A 12,911-nucleotide genomic window follows, 5' to 3' on the forward strand; every position below is an offset into this window, starting at 1 on the left:
AGCCTTAGACACCCACTTGATGTGCATGACCAGGTTCAGAAGTAAGAACCGTGAATTCAAGGTTTAGCTTGGAAGAGGCCTTGTGACCCACTCAGACATTCTTCCCTGTGTCTTTGTTGTGTTCACAACCTGGATCTCATCCGCATTAGGCAATGGTTGTCTTCAGCATTGGGGATAGAAACTAGGTTTTATATACATGAATATTCAGATTAGATCATCATACACATATCATACACATGTTAAGCGAAACCAAAGTTGAAGCCATAGGTTGCAATCATCAGAAAAGCACAGATCTTCCCTATAAGCACTTTGGCAAAGCCTGCAGGCTCTTCTACCTCAGGAGAAAGCGTCTGTAGGGGGATGAGTGATGGGCTAATAAAAGGGAGCTGGCAGGTGGCTTGCGTTCTGCTGTTTGGTCCGTCAAGTGTTTGGCATATATTACTTTCTGTCAAAAATGGGAACCCGTCACTTTCAAGGCTGTAAAATAGAGATTGTTCTCATGTGTACTAAAGGAAGCTTTGTGGGTCTATCAGGTTAGGCTCTGCATTTCAAGCCAAATCATGACTGGCAGACCTGGCTATAGCCTGTCTCCTCGGTAGTGTAGTTGAGCTTCTTTGAACATTAGTGTTACATGGTTTCTGGGTTACTCTGTCACCCCAGTTTAAGGTGTGACATAGAGGGAAATTGCACATAGAAGCCAGTTACATAAGTTCGATGGTGCTCCTGAGTGGGAGCCATTCATCTTCATTTGTTTCCTTACATCCTTAGTGTTCACACCACATTGGTAGACATTCTAGATGATTTCCACAGTCCTGATTTTTTTCTAGTATACCGGTCTTAACTTGCTATATAGCCTAGGGGGATCTTCAACATCTGACTCTTCTTCCTGCATCTCCCCAGGGCTGAGATGACAGTTGTGTGCCACCACTTACAGGGATTGATACATGGCTTGGAGCATGCCTGGCAAATTTTCTACCAGCTGACCTATACACCTCCAAACTATAGACTTATTTTAATATTCTATTGCTTATTGCTGGCCTCTTTAATGCTTAGAGAAGGCTACCCATGTCTCCTAAGATCCATAGCCGTTGTGAGACCCATTCTGGGTCCTGGGTAATCAGAGAATGTGGCCTTTAACAGTGGCATTTGTTAGAAGTACGAACTTAGTGCCACCCAAGGCCTATGTTAGCAAGATCCTCTGGTGGCAGCATGTGTTGAAGAAAGAACCCGGCTGGTAATGAGCATGGTGAAAACAATCAGTGCCCTGTAGAAACCATGTGGAGATGGCTTTCAGATCAGATATGTGAGGTTTAATAACCCAGTTCCTGGAAACATATGTAGTTAGGGAAAAATCCCTTTGTGCCTCCTTTTCTCCCTCCTACGTATGTATGTGACTAATCTTTATATCACGTGAGCATAACGAGGGGCAGGTACACCCCATGCCTTTGGAAACTGAGTGTCTTCTCTATTTTTCACAATCACCTAGTTCAGCTGCTGTTCTCTGTGTCCCCTGTGCTTTGCTCTGCTTTCTCCTATCTACACTTGGCTCTTACTGTCTTCCCTCTGTTCACTTCTGTGTCTTTAATTCATGCATTCAAATAACCATTCACTAAATAACATCAGGACAGTCTCCAGCTTTCCCCAGAGGTTCTTTTACCTTAGAGTGTTGTTTACATATTAGAGCTGGGTCCATGGGACATGTAAGACAAAATAGTCAGAGACCTCTGGGATCTCCTAGGCCTGCGAGCATGTCAGCACCATCTCCAAATTTCTCATTATACTGCATGTTTGGAAACCACCATATAGCTTTGATCTTGTAGTAGATTATGTAAAGCACTTCATGATCTTTTATTTTGCTACCCAGCACATGAATTTTACATTTGCTCTTACTTATAGGGAAATCAGTCTATTTCCGTCCCCCAGCAAATGCCTTTTCAAGTAAAATAAATGTTCACTCATATTAATGAGCACCCAGAGGTGAATTCAGAGGGTGGATGTTAACATCTGGCCTTGGCCTGTGGCGGGCACTGCTAGCTGTTTACGCTGCTGCTACCACCTAGAAAATAATGGCAAACACCAAACACCAGAGAGGTTTTAAATGCAAAGAAGAATTGTGCTTTTCCAGCTGAACACAGTGTTTGCTTTGAGGTAACCAGAGTAGCTTCTTTTCTATTTCTTGAGACGTATCCCACTTCTTTATCTTGCCTCTTCCATTCTACAGTGAGATGTAGGACAAGTGTAGTCCTCCATGCTGGGCTTCAGGGACAGCTCTCTGTCATGTGACATCTTGCTGAAGGGATCAATGGATGCTTACAGTCTATTCTCTGTTATGTGTCCTTCTGTGACTTTGCAGTTGATGTGTCCAAATGCAAATGATGGGACCGAGATGAGTCCATAGAGTGCTTCCCATGCAAGGCTGAGGACCATCTTTGATATCCCAAAACCCTTGTGAAAACAAAACAAAGCAAAACAAAACAACCACGTACAGCGGCAAATGCCGGCACTCCCAGCACTGTGCAGTTAGACACAGGATACATGGGGTACACTGATCTGCCTTCAGAGTCAGAGGAGCGCCTGCCTCAGTGAGAGACCCTATCTAAAAACTAAAGTGAGGATGGATTAAGGAAGACACCTTGTTCAGATTAGATCTCAGGCCTCCACACGTGTGTGCATGCATTTGCATGCACACGCACTCACATGCACTCACATATACATACCCTACACGTAAGTGCTTGTACTTTTCAGACATTTGTGTTAGTAATAGAACCTGTTAAATGATGATACTTCATTACAAACAACCCTCCCTCCTCTTACTCAGAGCCTGTTCAGTCCCTGTGTTGTTGTGGTGCCACTTTGTCATGCATCATCATTTCAGGGACTGAAGGCCTTGCCTAAGATCACATGACTGCTAGTTTATGGCTGAGCCAGGATGGAAGATTCTGCTTGTTCTTTTTTGCAGGGTATAGTGAGCTAGTTGACCTTGCTGTGTATCCCAGGCTGTAATAAGTCACAGTCTCTGTGTCAGGTCATCCTGTGGATCACCTTTCCCCATGTGCACATCTGTCTGTAATCCTGCTTCAGTAATTGGTTTGAATCCCTTATCCAGGTATTGAACTAACCAATGGTCTTTCTGTGTTCTTAAGCATCCCAGAATCTTCTCAGATAGGATCAAATTGCCACAGTGTGGTAGAATTACAGTGACTTACCATGAGTTATTGGCACATTTCCTTATGGTAGTTTTGACTGACATGCATGCCATCTTGTAGGTCCTGTCTCATTCTGGAGGATGTTTGATGTTTCTTGGCAATGCTGGTGATTGAAGCAGTGTGGGAGGGTGTGAACTAGAAAAATCCCACCTTTCACTCATCCACAAAGTAGTCTTTCGATGACAGTGAGAACACTGATGGCCTTGGATGACTTTGGCTCTTCCCTTTCCCCAGCATCCAGCTTCTTTCTTGCACATAAAAAGCACCCAAGGAACTGAGACTGCATAGCTCTTTTTGGTGGCAGTTTTTACCTATGGCTCATGTTCTAGTTTCCTTTCTACTCCTGTGATTAAAAACAAACAAACAAACAAATAAAAACACACTGACCAAAAACAATGTAGGGGAAGGAAGACGTTATGAATCTTTCACCCCAGGTTTTAGTCCATCTTTTGGGGGAGATCAAGGCAGGAACCCAAGCACCTAGACTCATCCAAACTCAAGCAAAGAAAGAATAAACACATCCTTCTATGATGGTTTTCTTTAGATAGTTTTGTCCGTTCTTATACTGTTGAGGACCTCGTGCCTAGGGAATGGTGCTTCCCTTGATGGGCTGGCTGACTCTTCCTGAATCAGTTAATAATGAATACATGCTCATAGACCAGCTAACCTGATGTAGATAACTCATCACAAATAATTTTTTCCCCAAGTGATTCAAGTTTGTGTCTAGGTGACAGTCAAAACTAACTAGCATATCATTTTATTTTAGATATTTTATGTGTATGACTTTTACCTACAAAAAGATATGTAAACCATGAGTGTGTCTGGTGCCCATGGTGGTCAGGAGATGGTAAGCAATCTCCTAGATCCTCTGGAACTGGAGTAATGGATGGTTGTGGGTCATCATGTGGATATTGAGAATGGAACTTGGTTCCTTTGCAAGAGCAGCAAGTGCTTTTAACTGCTAAGCTGTCTCTTCAGCACCCCTACTGCTGAGATTTTTAATAGGTGATAAAGCCCTGTGTTCTTAGACCCCACTTAGCCCATCCATATGGAATCTCACCTCTCTTCCTGTTTCTTTCTGCAGGATGATGAGGTGGTTCTGCAGTGCACAGCGACCATCCACAAAGAACAGCAGAAGCTGTGCTTGGCAGCAGAAGGATTTGGCAACAGACTTTGTTTTTTGGAGTCTACTTCCAATTCCAAGGTGGGTTGAAAGCTCGCAAGGCTGATGGAGTATTCTAGTTCCACTCATGGTAGTGAGTTTGTATATGAGCACTCTGTTGTTTTCTATGGAAGAAGCAATATATAAAAGCTAAATGGGGTAGATGAAATGTTTATATTTCTTAATTGAAAACTTTGAGTCTCTCTGGGTTGCAGAGTTCTGGGATGCACTTGCACACAGGTGTGGAAAAGGCTTTGACCCCTGATGGCTATTCTGTAGTGAAGCAGTAAATGTGTGCATAAATGACGTGATTTTGGAATGGAGAAAGGCCTAGAAGGAAAAGCAGAACAATTAGGAAGACAGGAATCAGGGCAGGTCTTGCTCTTCTACAGGGCTTTAGGGAGTTAGTGATGGTTTAACAGACCAGAATCAAGTGACTAAGTTCTTGAAAGCTGCACCAAGAAGAACAAAATCATGCACTGTCTCTTGGGCAGGAATGTGCAGGCAGAATGCTGCACTAGCACAAAGTCACCTGCTGTAGTAGAGGAAGTTCTAAGGATGACCTAGAACCTGGGATGGTGAAAAGTCCAGGTTAATGCCATGGAGGCTGTGGGGGTGGGGCCCTGGAGCAGGGCAGTGATTCCGTTTGTTTGAAGGACTCTGAAGACTCTCAAGTCTCCTATAGGGATTTGAGACTATGAACAGTGAGTGTAAAAGCTCCAGGATGAGCAGGAAGGAGCTTGTGTTGTCTGATTGGCAGCTGGGTCTTCCTCTCACTGGGAGCAATGAGGAGTATGATTGGATAAGAGAGATTTCTGGGAGTCACAAAATGAGTGAGAAAATAGCCTATGAAGCTCTTGTGCAGTACTTTTGGTTTATAGAGTTCTTGGTGTACATAATCTCATTTAAATTCCATCATAAGAGAATGTGTGTATTGTGATCATATTCATTATACAAACAAAGAACTGGAACTAATTATCAAGTCCTAGACTTGAAATAGTCAACATTAGTAACACTGTTGGCAAGGGCTATGCTCACTTATACAAAACCTTAGGGCTTCAAATATTTGGTTAATCCTTTATGACACATCGTCTTCTTATTCTGTAAAACAACAGTGAATATATATGTGAAATGTTTATTATAGTCATTTACGTCAAGTGAAATTCCTAACATTATAATAACCAATGTTGGATGTATTATACACCTGCCTAGATTTTTTTTTTTGAGATAAGGACTCATGTTGCTAAGAACATGTTAGGAATAGTATACTCTTCCTCAGATATTTTAAGTAAAGGTCTCATGTAGCTCAGGCTGGCCTTGAACTTCCCAGATGGTCCAAGGATGCCCATGAATTCATGATGCTTCGGTTTCCATCTCCTGGTGCTGATATTTATTTGGTTGCACCAACACATCTGGTTTCTACAGGGCTGGATTTGAACTTAGGGCTTTATGGAAGCTAGGTAAACATTCGGCTGAGTGAGCTTTATCCCAAGTCCTCCCTTATATTTATTTTAATTTGGCAAATTTCATTAGAACATTCTTTTTGTAAAATTTACTGTGATAGGTCCAGTTATGAAAACTATTCAAGAACTATCACTTTCTTTTTTTTTGAATTAATTTTTTTTATTAGGTATTTTCCTCATTTACATTTCCAATGCTATCCAAAAAGTCCCCAATACACTCCCCACCCACTCCCCTACCCACCCACTCCCACATTTTGGCCCTGGCATTCCCCTGTACTGGGGCATATGAAGTTTGCAAGTCCTATGGGCCTCTCTTTTCAGTGATGACCTACTAGGCCATCTTTTGATACATATGCAGCTAGAGTCAAGAGCTCTGGGGTACTGGTTAGTTCATAATGTTGTTCCACCTATAGGGTTGCAGTTCCCTTTAGCTCCTTGGGTACTTTCTCTAGCTCCTCCATTGGGGGCCCTGTGATCCATTCAATAGCTGACTGTGAGCATCCACTTCTGTGTTTGCTAGGCCCCGGCTTTGTCTCGCAAGAGACAGCTTTATCTGGGTCCTTTCAGCAAAATCTTGCTAGTGTATGCAATGGTGTCAGCGTTTGGAAGCTGATTATGGGATGGATCCCTGGATATGGCAGTCTTTAGATGGTCCATCCTTTCGTCACAGATCCAAACTTTATCTCTGTAACTCTTTACATAGGTGTTTTGTTTCCAATTCTAAGAAGGGGCACAGTGTCCACACTTTGGTCTTCGTTCTTCTTGAGTTTCATGCGGTTAACAAATTGTATATCTTGGGTATCCTAAGTTTTTGGGCTAATATCCACTTATCAGTGAGTACATATTGTGTGAGTTCCTTTGTGATTGTGTTACCTCACTCAGGATGATGCCCTCCAGGTCCATCCATTTGCCTAGGAATTTCATAAATTCATTCCTTTTAATAGCTGAGTAGTACTCCATTGTGTAAATGTACCACATTTTCTGAATCCATTCCTCTGTTGAGGGGCATCTGGGTTCTTTCCAGCTTCTGACTATTATAAATAAGGCTGCTATGAACATAGTGGAGCATGTGTCCTTCTTACCGGTTGGAACATCTTCTGGATATATGCCCAGGAGAGGTATTGCTGGATCCTCTGGTAGTATTATGTCCAATTTTCTGAGGAACCGCCAAACTGATTTCCAGAGTGGTTGTACAAGCTTGCAATCCCACCAACAATGAAGGAGTGTTCCTCTTTCTCCACATCCTCGCCAGCATCTGCTGTCACCTGAATTTTTGATCTTAGCCATTCTGACTGGTGTGAGGTGGAATCTCAGGGTTGTTTTGATTTGCATTTCCCTGATGATTAAGGATGTTGAACATTTTTTCAGGTGCTTCTCTGCCATTCAGTATTCCTCAGGTGAGAATTCTTTGTTCAGTACTGAGCCCCATTTTTTAATGGGGTTATTTGATTTTCTGGAGTTCACCTTCTTGAGTTCTTTATATATATTGGATATTAGTCCCCTATCTGATTTAGGATAGGTAAAGATCCTTTCCCAATCTGTTGGTGGTCTTGTCTTATTGACTGTGTCTTTTGCCTTGCAGAAGCTTTGCAACTTTATGAGGTCCCATTTATCGATTCTCGATCTTACAGCACAAGCCTTTGCTGTTCTATTCAGGAATTTTTCCCCTGTACCCATATCTTCGAGGCTTTTCCCTACTTTATCCTCTATAAGTTTCAGTGTCTCTGTTTTTATGTGAAGTTCCTTAATCCACTTAGATTTGACCTTAGTACAAGGAGATAGGAATGGATCAATTCACATTCTTCTACATGATAACCGCCAGTTGTGCCAGCACCATTTGTTGAAAATGCTGTCTTTTTTCCACTGGATGGTTTTTGCTCCCTTGTCGAAGATCAAGTGACCATAGTTGTGTGGGTTCATCTCAGGGTCTTCAATTCTGTTCCATTGGTCTACTTGTCTGTCGTTATACCAGTATGATGCAGTTTTTATCACAATTGTTCTGTAGTACAGCTTTAGGTCAGGCATGGTGATTCCACCAGAGGTTCTTTTATCCTTGAGAAGGGTTTTTGCTATCCTAGGTTTTTTGTTGTTCCAGATGAATTTGCAGATTGCCCATTCTAATTCCTTGAAGAATTGAGTTGGAATTTTGATGGGGATTGCATTGAATCTGTAGATTGCTTTTGGTAAGATAGCTATTTTTACTATGTTGATCCTGCCAATCCATGAGCATGGGAGGTCTTTCTATCTTCTGAGATCTTCTTTAATTTCTTTCTTCAGAGACTTAAAGTTCTTGTCATACAGATCTTTCACTTCCTTAGTTAGAGTCACACCAAGGTATTTTATATTGTTTGTGACTATTGAGAAGGGTGTTATTTCCCTAATTTCCTTCTCAGCCTGTTTATCCTTTGTGTACAGAAAGGCCATTGACTTGCTTGAGTTAATTTTATATCCAGCTACTTCACTGAAGCTGTTTATCAGGCTTAGGAGTTCTCTGGTGGAATTTTTTGGGTCATTTATGTATACTATCATATCATCTGCAAAGAGTGATATTTTGACTTCTTCTTTTCCAATTTGTATCCCCTTGATCTCCTTTTGTTGTCTAATTGCTCTGGCTAGGACTTCAAGTACAATGTTGAATAGGTAGGGAGAGAGTGGACAGCCTTGTCTAGTCCCTGATTTTAGTGGGATTTCTTCCAGCTTCTCACCATTTACTTTGATGTTGGCTACTGGTTTGCTGTAGATTGCTTTTATCATGGTTAGGTATGGGCCTTGAATTCCTAATCTTTCCAAGACTTTTATCATGAAAGGGTGTTGGATTTTGTCAAAGGCTTTCTCAGCATCTAACGAGATGATCATGTGGTTTTTGTCTTTGAGTTTGTTTATATACTGGATTACATTGATGGATTTCCGTATATTGAACCATCCCTGCATCCCTGGGATGAAACCTACTTGGTCAGGATGGATGATTGTTTTGATGTGTTCTTGGATTCGGTTAGCAAGAACTTTATTGAGGATTTTTGCATTGATATTCATAAGGGAAATTGGTCTGAAGTTCTCTATCTTTGTTGGGTCTTTTTGTGGTTTAGGTATCAGAGTAATTGTGGCTTCATAGAATGAGTTGGGTAGAGTACCTTCTCTTTCTATTTTGTGGAATAGTTTGTGAAGAACTGGGATTATATCTTCTTTGAAGGTCTGATAGAACTCTGCACTAAACCCATCTGGTCCTGCGCTTTTTTTGGTTGGGAGACTAATAATGACTGCTTCTATTTCTTTAGGGGATATGGGACTGTTTAGATCATTAACCTGATCTTGATTTAACTTTGGCACCTGGTATATGTCTAGAAACTTGTCCATTTAATCCAGGTTCTCCAGTTTTGTTGAGTATAGCCTTTTGTAGAAGGATCTGATGGTGTTTTGGATTTCTTCAGGATCTGTTGTTATGTCTCCTTTTTCATTTCTGATTTTGTTAATTAGAATACTTTCCCTATGCCCTCTAGTGAGTCTGGCTAAGGGTTTATCTATCTTGTTGATTTTCTCAAAGAACCAGCTCCTCGATGGGTTGATTCTTTGAATAGTTCTTTTTGTTTCCACTTGGTTGATTTCACCCCTGAGTTTGATTATTTCCTGCCTGTCTACTCCTCTTGGGTGAATTTGCTTCCTTTTGTTCTAGAGCTTTTAGGTGTGTTGTCAAGCTGCTAATGTGTGCTCTCTCTAGTTTCTTTTTGGAGGCACTCAGAGCTATGAGTTTTCCTCTTAGAAATGCTTTCATTGTGTCCCATAAGTTTGGGTATGTTGTGGCTTCATTTTCATTAAACTCCAAAAAGTCCTTAATTTCTTTCTTTATTCCTTCCTTGACCAAGGTATCATTGAGAAGAGTGTTGTTTAGTTTCCACGTGTGTGTTGGCTTTCTATTATTTATTTTGTTATTGAAGATCACCCTTATTCCATGGTGATCTGATAGGATGCATGGGACAATTTCAATATTTTTGTATATGTTGAGGCTTGTTTTATGACCAATTATGTGTTCAATTTTGGAGAAGGTACCATGAGGTGCTGAGAAGAAGGTATATCCTTTTGTTTTTGGATAAAATGTTCTGTAGATATCTGTCAGATCCATTTGTTTCATAACCTCTGTTAGTTTCACTGTGTCTCTGTTTAGTTTCTGCTTCCATGATCTGTCCATTGGTGAAAGTGGTGTGTTGCCGGGCGTGGTGGCGCACGCCTTTAATCCCAGCACTTGGGAGGCAGAGGCAGGCGGATTTCTGAGTTCGAGGCCAGCCTGGTCTACAAAGTGAGTTCCAGGACAGCCAGGGCTATACAGAGAAACCCTGTCTCGAAAAAACCAAAAAAAAAAAAAAAAAAAAAGAAAGTGCAAGAAAGTGGTGTGTTGAAGTCTCCCACTATTATTGTGTGAGGTGCAATGTGTGCTTTGAGCTTTACTAAAGTATCTTTAATAAATGTGGCTGCCTTGTATTTGGAGCATAGATATTCAGAATTGATAGCTCCTCTTGGAGGATTTTACCTTTGATGACTATGAAGTGCCCTTCCTTGTCTTTTTTGATGACTTTGGATTGGAAGTCGATTTTATTAGATATTAGGATGGCTACTCCAGCTTGTTTCTTCCTACCATTTGCTTGGAAAATTGTTTTCCAGCCTTTCATTCTGAGGTAGTGTCTATCTTTTTCTCTGAGATGAGTTTTCTGTAAGCAGCAAAATGTTGGGTCTTGTTTGTGTAGCCAGTCTGTTAGTCTATGTCTTTTTATTGGGGAGTTGAGTCCATTGATATTAAGAGATATTAGGGAGAAGTAATTGTTGCTTCCTTTTATTTTTTTTTGTTAGAGTTGGCATTCTGTTCTTGTGGCAGTCTTCTTTTAGGTTTGTTGAGGGATTACCTTCTTGTTTTTTCTAGGACGTGATTTCCGTCCTTGTATTAGTTTTTTCTGTTATTATCCTTTGAAGGTCTGGATTCGTGAAAAGATAATGTGTGAATTTGGTTTTGTCGTGGAATACTTTGGTTTCTCCATCTATGTTAATTGAGAGTTTGGCTGGGTATAGTAGCCTGGGCTGGAATTTGTGTTCTCTTAGTTTCTGTATAACATCTGTCCAGGCCCTTCTGGCTTTCATAGTCTCTGGTGAAAAATCTGGTGTAATTCTGATAGGCTTGCCTTTATATGTTACTTGACCTTTTTCCCTTACTGCTTTTAGTATTCTATCTTTATTTAGTGCATTTGTTGTTCTGATTATTATGTGTCGGGAGGAATTTCTTTTCTGGTCCAGTCTATTTGGAGTTCTGTAGGCTTCTTGTACGTTCATGGGCATCTCTTTCTTTAGGTTTGGGAAGTTTTCTTCTATAATTTTGTTGAAGATATTTGCCGGTTCTTTGAGTTGGAAATCTTCATTCTCATCTACTCCTATTATCCGTAGGTTTGGTCTTCTCATTGTGTCCTGGATTTCCTGGATGTTTTGAGTTAGGATCTTTTTGGATTTTGTATTTTCTTTGATTGTTGTGCCAATGTTCTCTATGGAGTCTTCTGCACCTGAGATTCTCTCTTCCATCTCTTGTATTCTGTTGCTGATGCTCGCATCTATGGTTCCAGATTTCTTTCCTAGGGTTTCTATCTCCAGTTTTGCCTCAATTTGGGTTTTCTTTATTGTGTCTACTTCCCTTTTTAGGTCTTGGATGGTTTTATTCAATTTCATCACCTGTTTGGTCTGGTTTTCCTGCAATTCTTTAAGGGATTTTTGTGCTTCCTCTTTAATGTCTTCTACCTGTTTAGCAGTGTTCTCCTGTATTTCTTTAAGTGTGTTATTAAAGTCCTTCTTGATGTCCTCTATCATCATCATGAGATATGCTTTTAGATCTGGGTCTAGCTTTTCCGGTGTGTTGGGGTGCCCTGGAATGGGTGAAGTGGGAGTGCTGGGTTCTGATGATGGTGAGTGGTCTTGGTTTCTGTTAGTTAGATTATTATGTTTACCTTTCGCCATCTGGTAATCTCTGGAGTTAGTTGTTATAGTTGTCTCTGTTTAGAGATTGGAGTAGATGCTGTGTTTCACTCACCAGAAGTCTTAAGGTCCCGTGGCGGGTGTCCTGGGTAGCTGGCGGGTGTCAGCCGACTCTGCGCCCTAGCTACCCTGGTGCTGGTCGGAGATGGAAGGGCGAACTATCACTTTCAAACTTAATATTTTCTCACATTTTTGTGGTGGCTAGAACAAGCTTTTATAGTTGACTGTCTTTTTGAAAATATTTGTGTGTGTGTTTGCTACATTCATGTATAGGTATTATGTGTGTGTATCATGTATATGCCTGGTACCCTTGAAGGTCAGAAGGCAGCATCAAGTCCCCTGGGCACTTGGATGCTGGGCACCAAACTCAGGTCCTCTGGAAGAGCATCTCTTAACCTGTCTAGCCTGGTAACTGGGTGTTTGACTCTCTTCATTACATCAAACATTGTATTAGATGATGTTTTGATTGTTTGCTAAGGTAGTTGGTTCTGATACTAAAAACTAATATTCTGGGTTAGGGAGATGGCTTACTTGGTAAAAATGCACGCACATTCAAGGGCTTGAGTTTCATCTTCAGAATCCGCATTTTTTTTTAAAAAAATTGGCATGTGGTACACACTTGCAGTCTAGGCATTGGGAAGTCAGAGACAGGTAGATCCCTTGGGCTCACTGACCAAACAGCCTTCTCTGGATAAAGAGTTGCAGACTAGTGAGAGACCCTGTCTCAAAACTTAAAAAAAATAAAATTGTGGACAGCACCTAAGGAATGACATCCAAGGTGTCTTTTGCTCCCCTCACATAGTGATATACACTCAAATTAATATACCTAGTTCAATAATGGTATACCAAAAGACAATCAAGCATTCTCATTGGTCTAGATGAACCAGTTAATTCTTAGTAGGGGAACTTGACTCTGCATTTGCTATACATAACCGAATGAACTGAAGATCTAATCCATTTGCTTTTGTGGTGTCTTACATTCTTTCCTAGAAGCCAGAATGAAAGTTGCATTGCATTATTTAAGAGTATAGAATTAAAGGTAAAGCTGCTGTTGGACAGAGCGCTGAGCTGTTTTTC

The 12,911-nt window shown here is 41.0% G+C and overlaps 1 protein-coding gene across 6 annotated transcripts in view; it reads left to right on the forward strand.

Annotated features, from left to right (window-relative positions):
* Positions 1-12,911, forward strand: part of Ryr2 (ryanodine receptor 2) — a 568,461-nt gene that overhangs the window by 162,157 nt on the left and 393,393 nt on the right. For all 6 annotated transcript variants that reach the window (XM_085831287.1, XM_085831288.1, XM_085831289.1 and 3 more), the window contains exon 2: positions 4,291-4,410. In XM_085831287.1, coding sequence (XP_085687413.1) covers positions 4,291-4,410 — 120 coding nt within the window. The remainder of the gene's footprint in view (positions 1-4,290; positions 4,411-12,911) is intronic.

Source organism: Mus caroli, unplaced genomic scaffold (genome assembly GCF_978045245.1).
Source record: "Mus caroli unplaced genomic scaffold, Mus_caroli_1 scaffold_15, whole genome shotgun sequence".
Taxonomy (NCBI): domain Eukaryota; kingdom Metazoa; phylum Chordata; class Mammalia; order Rodentia; family Muridae; genus Mus; species Mus caroli.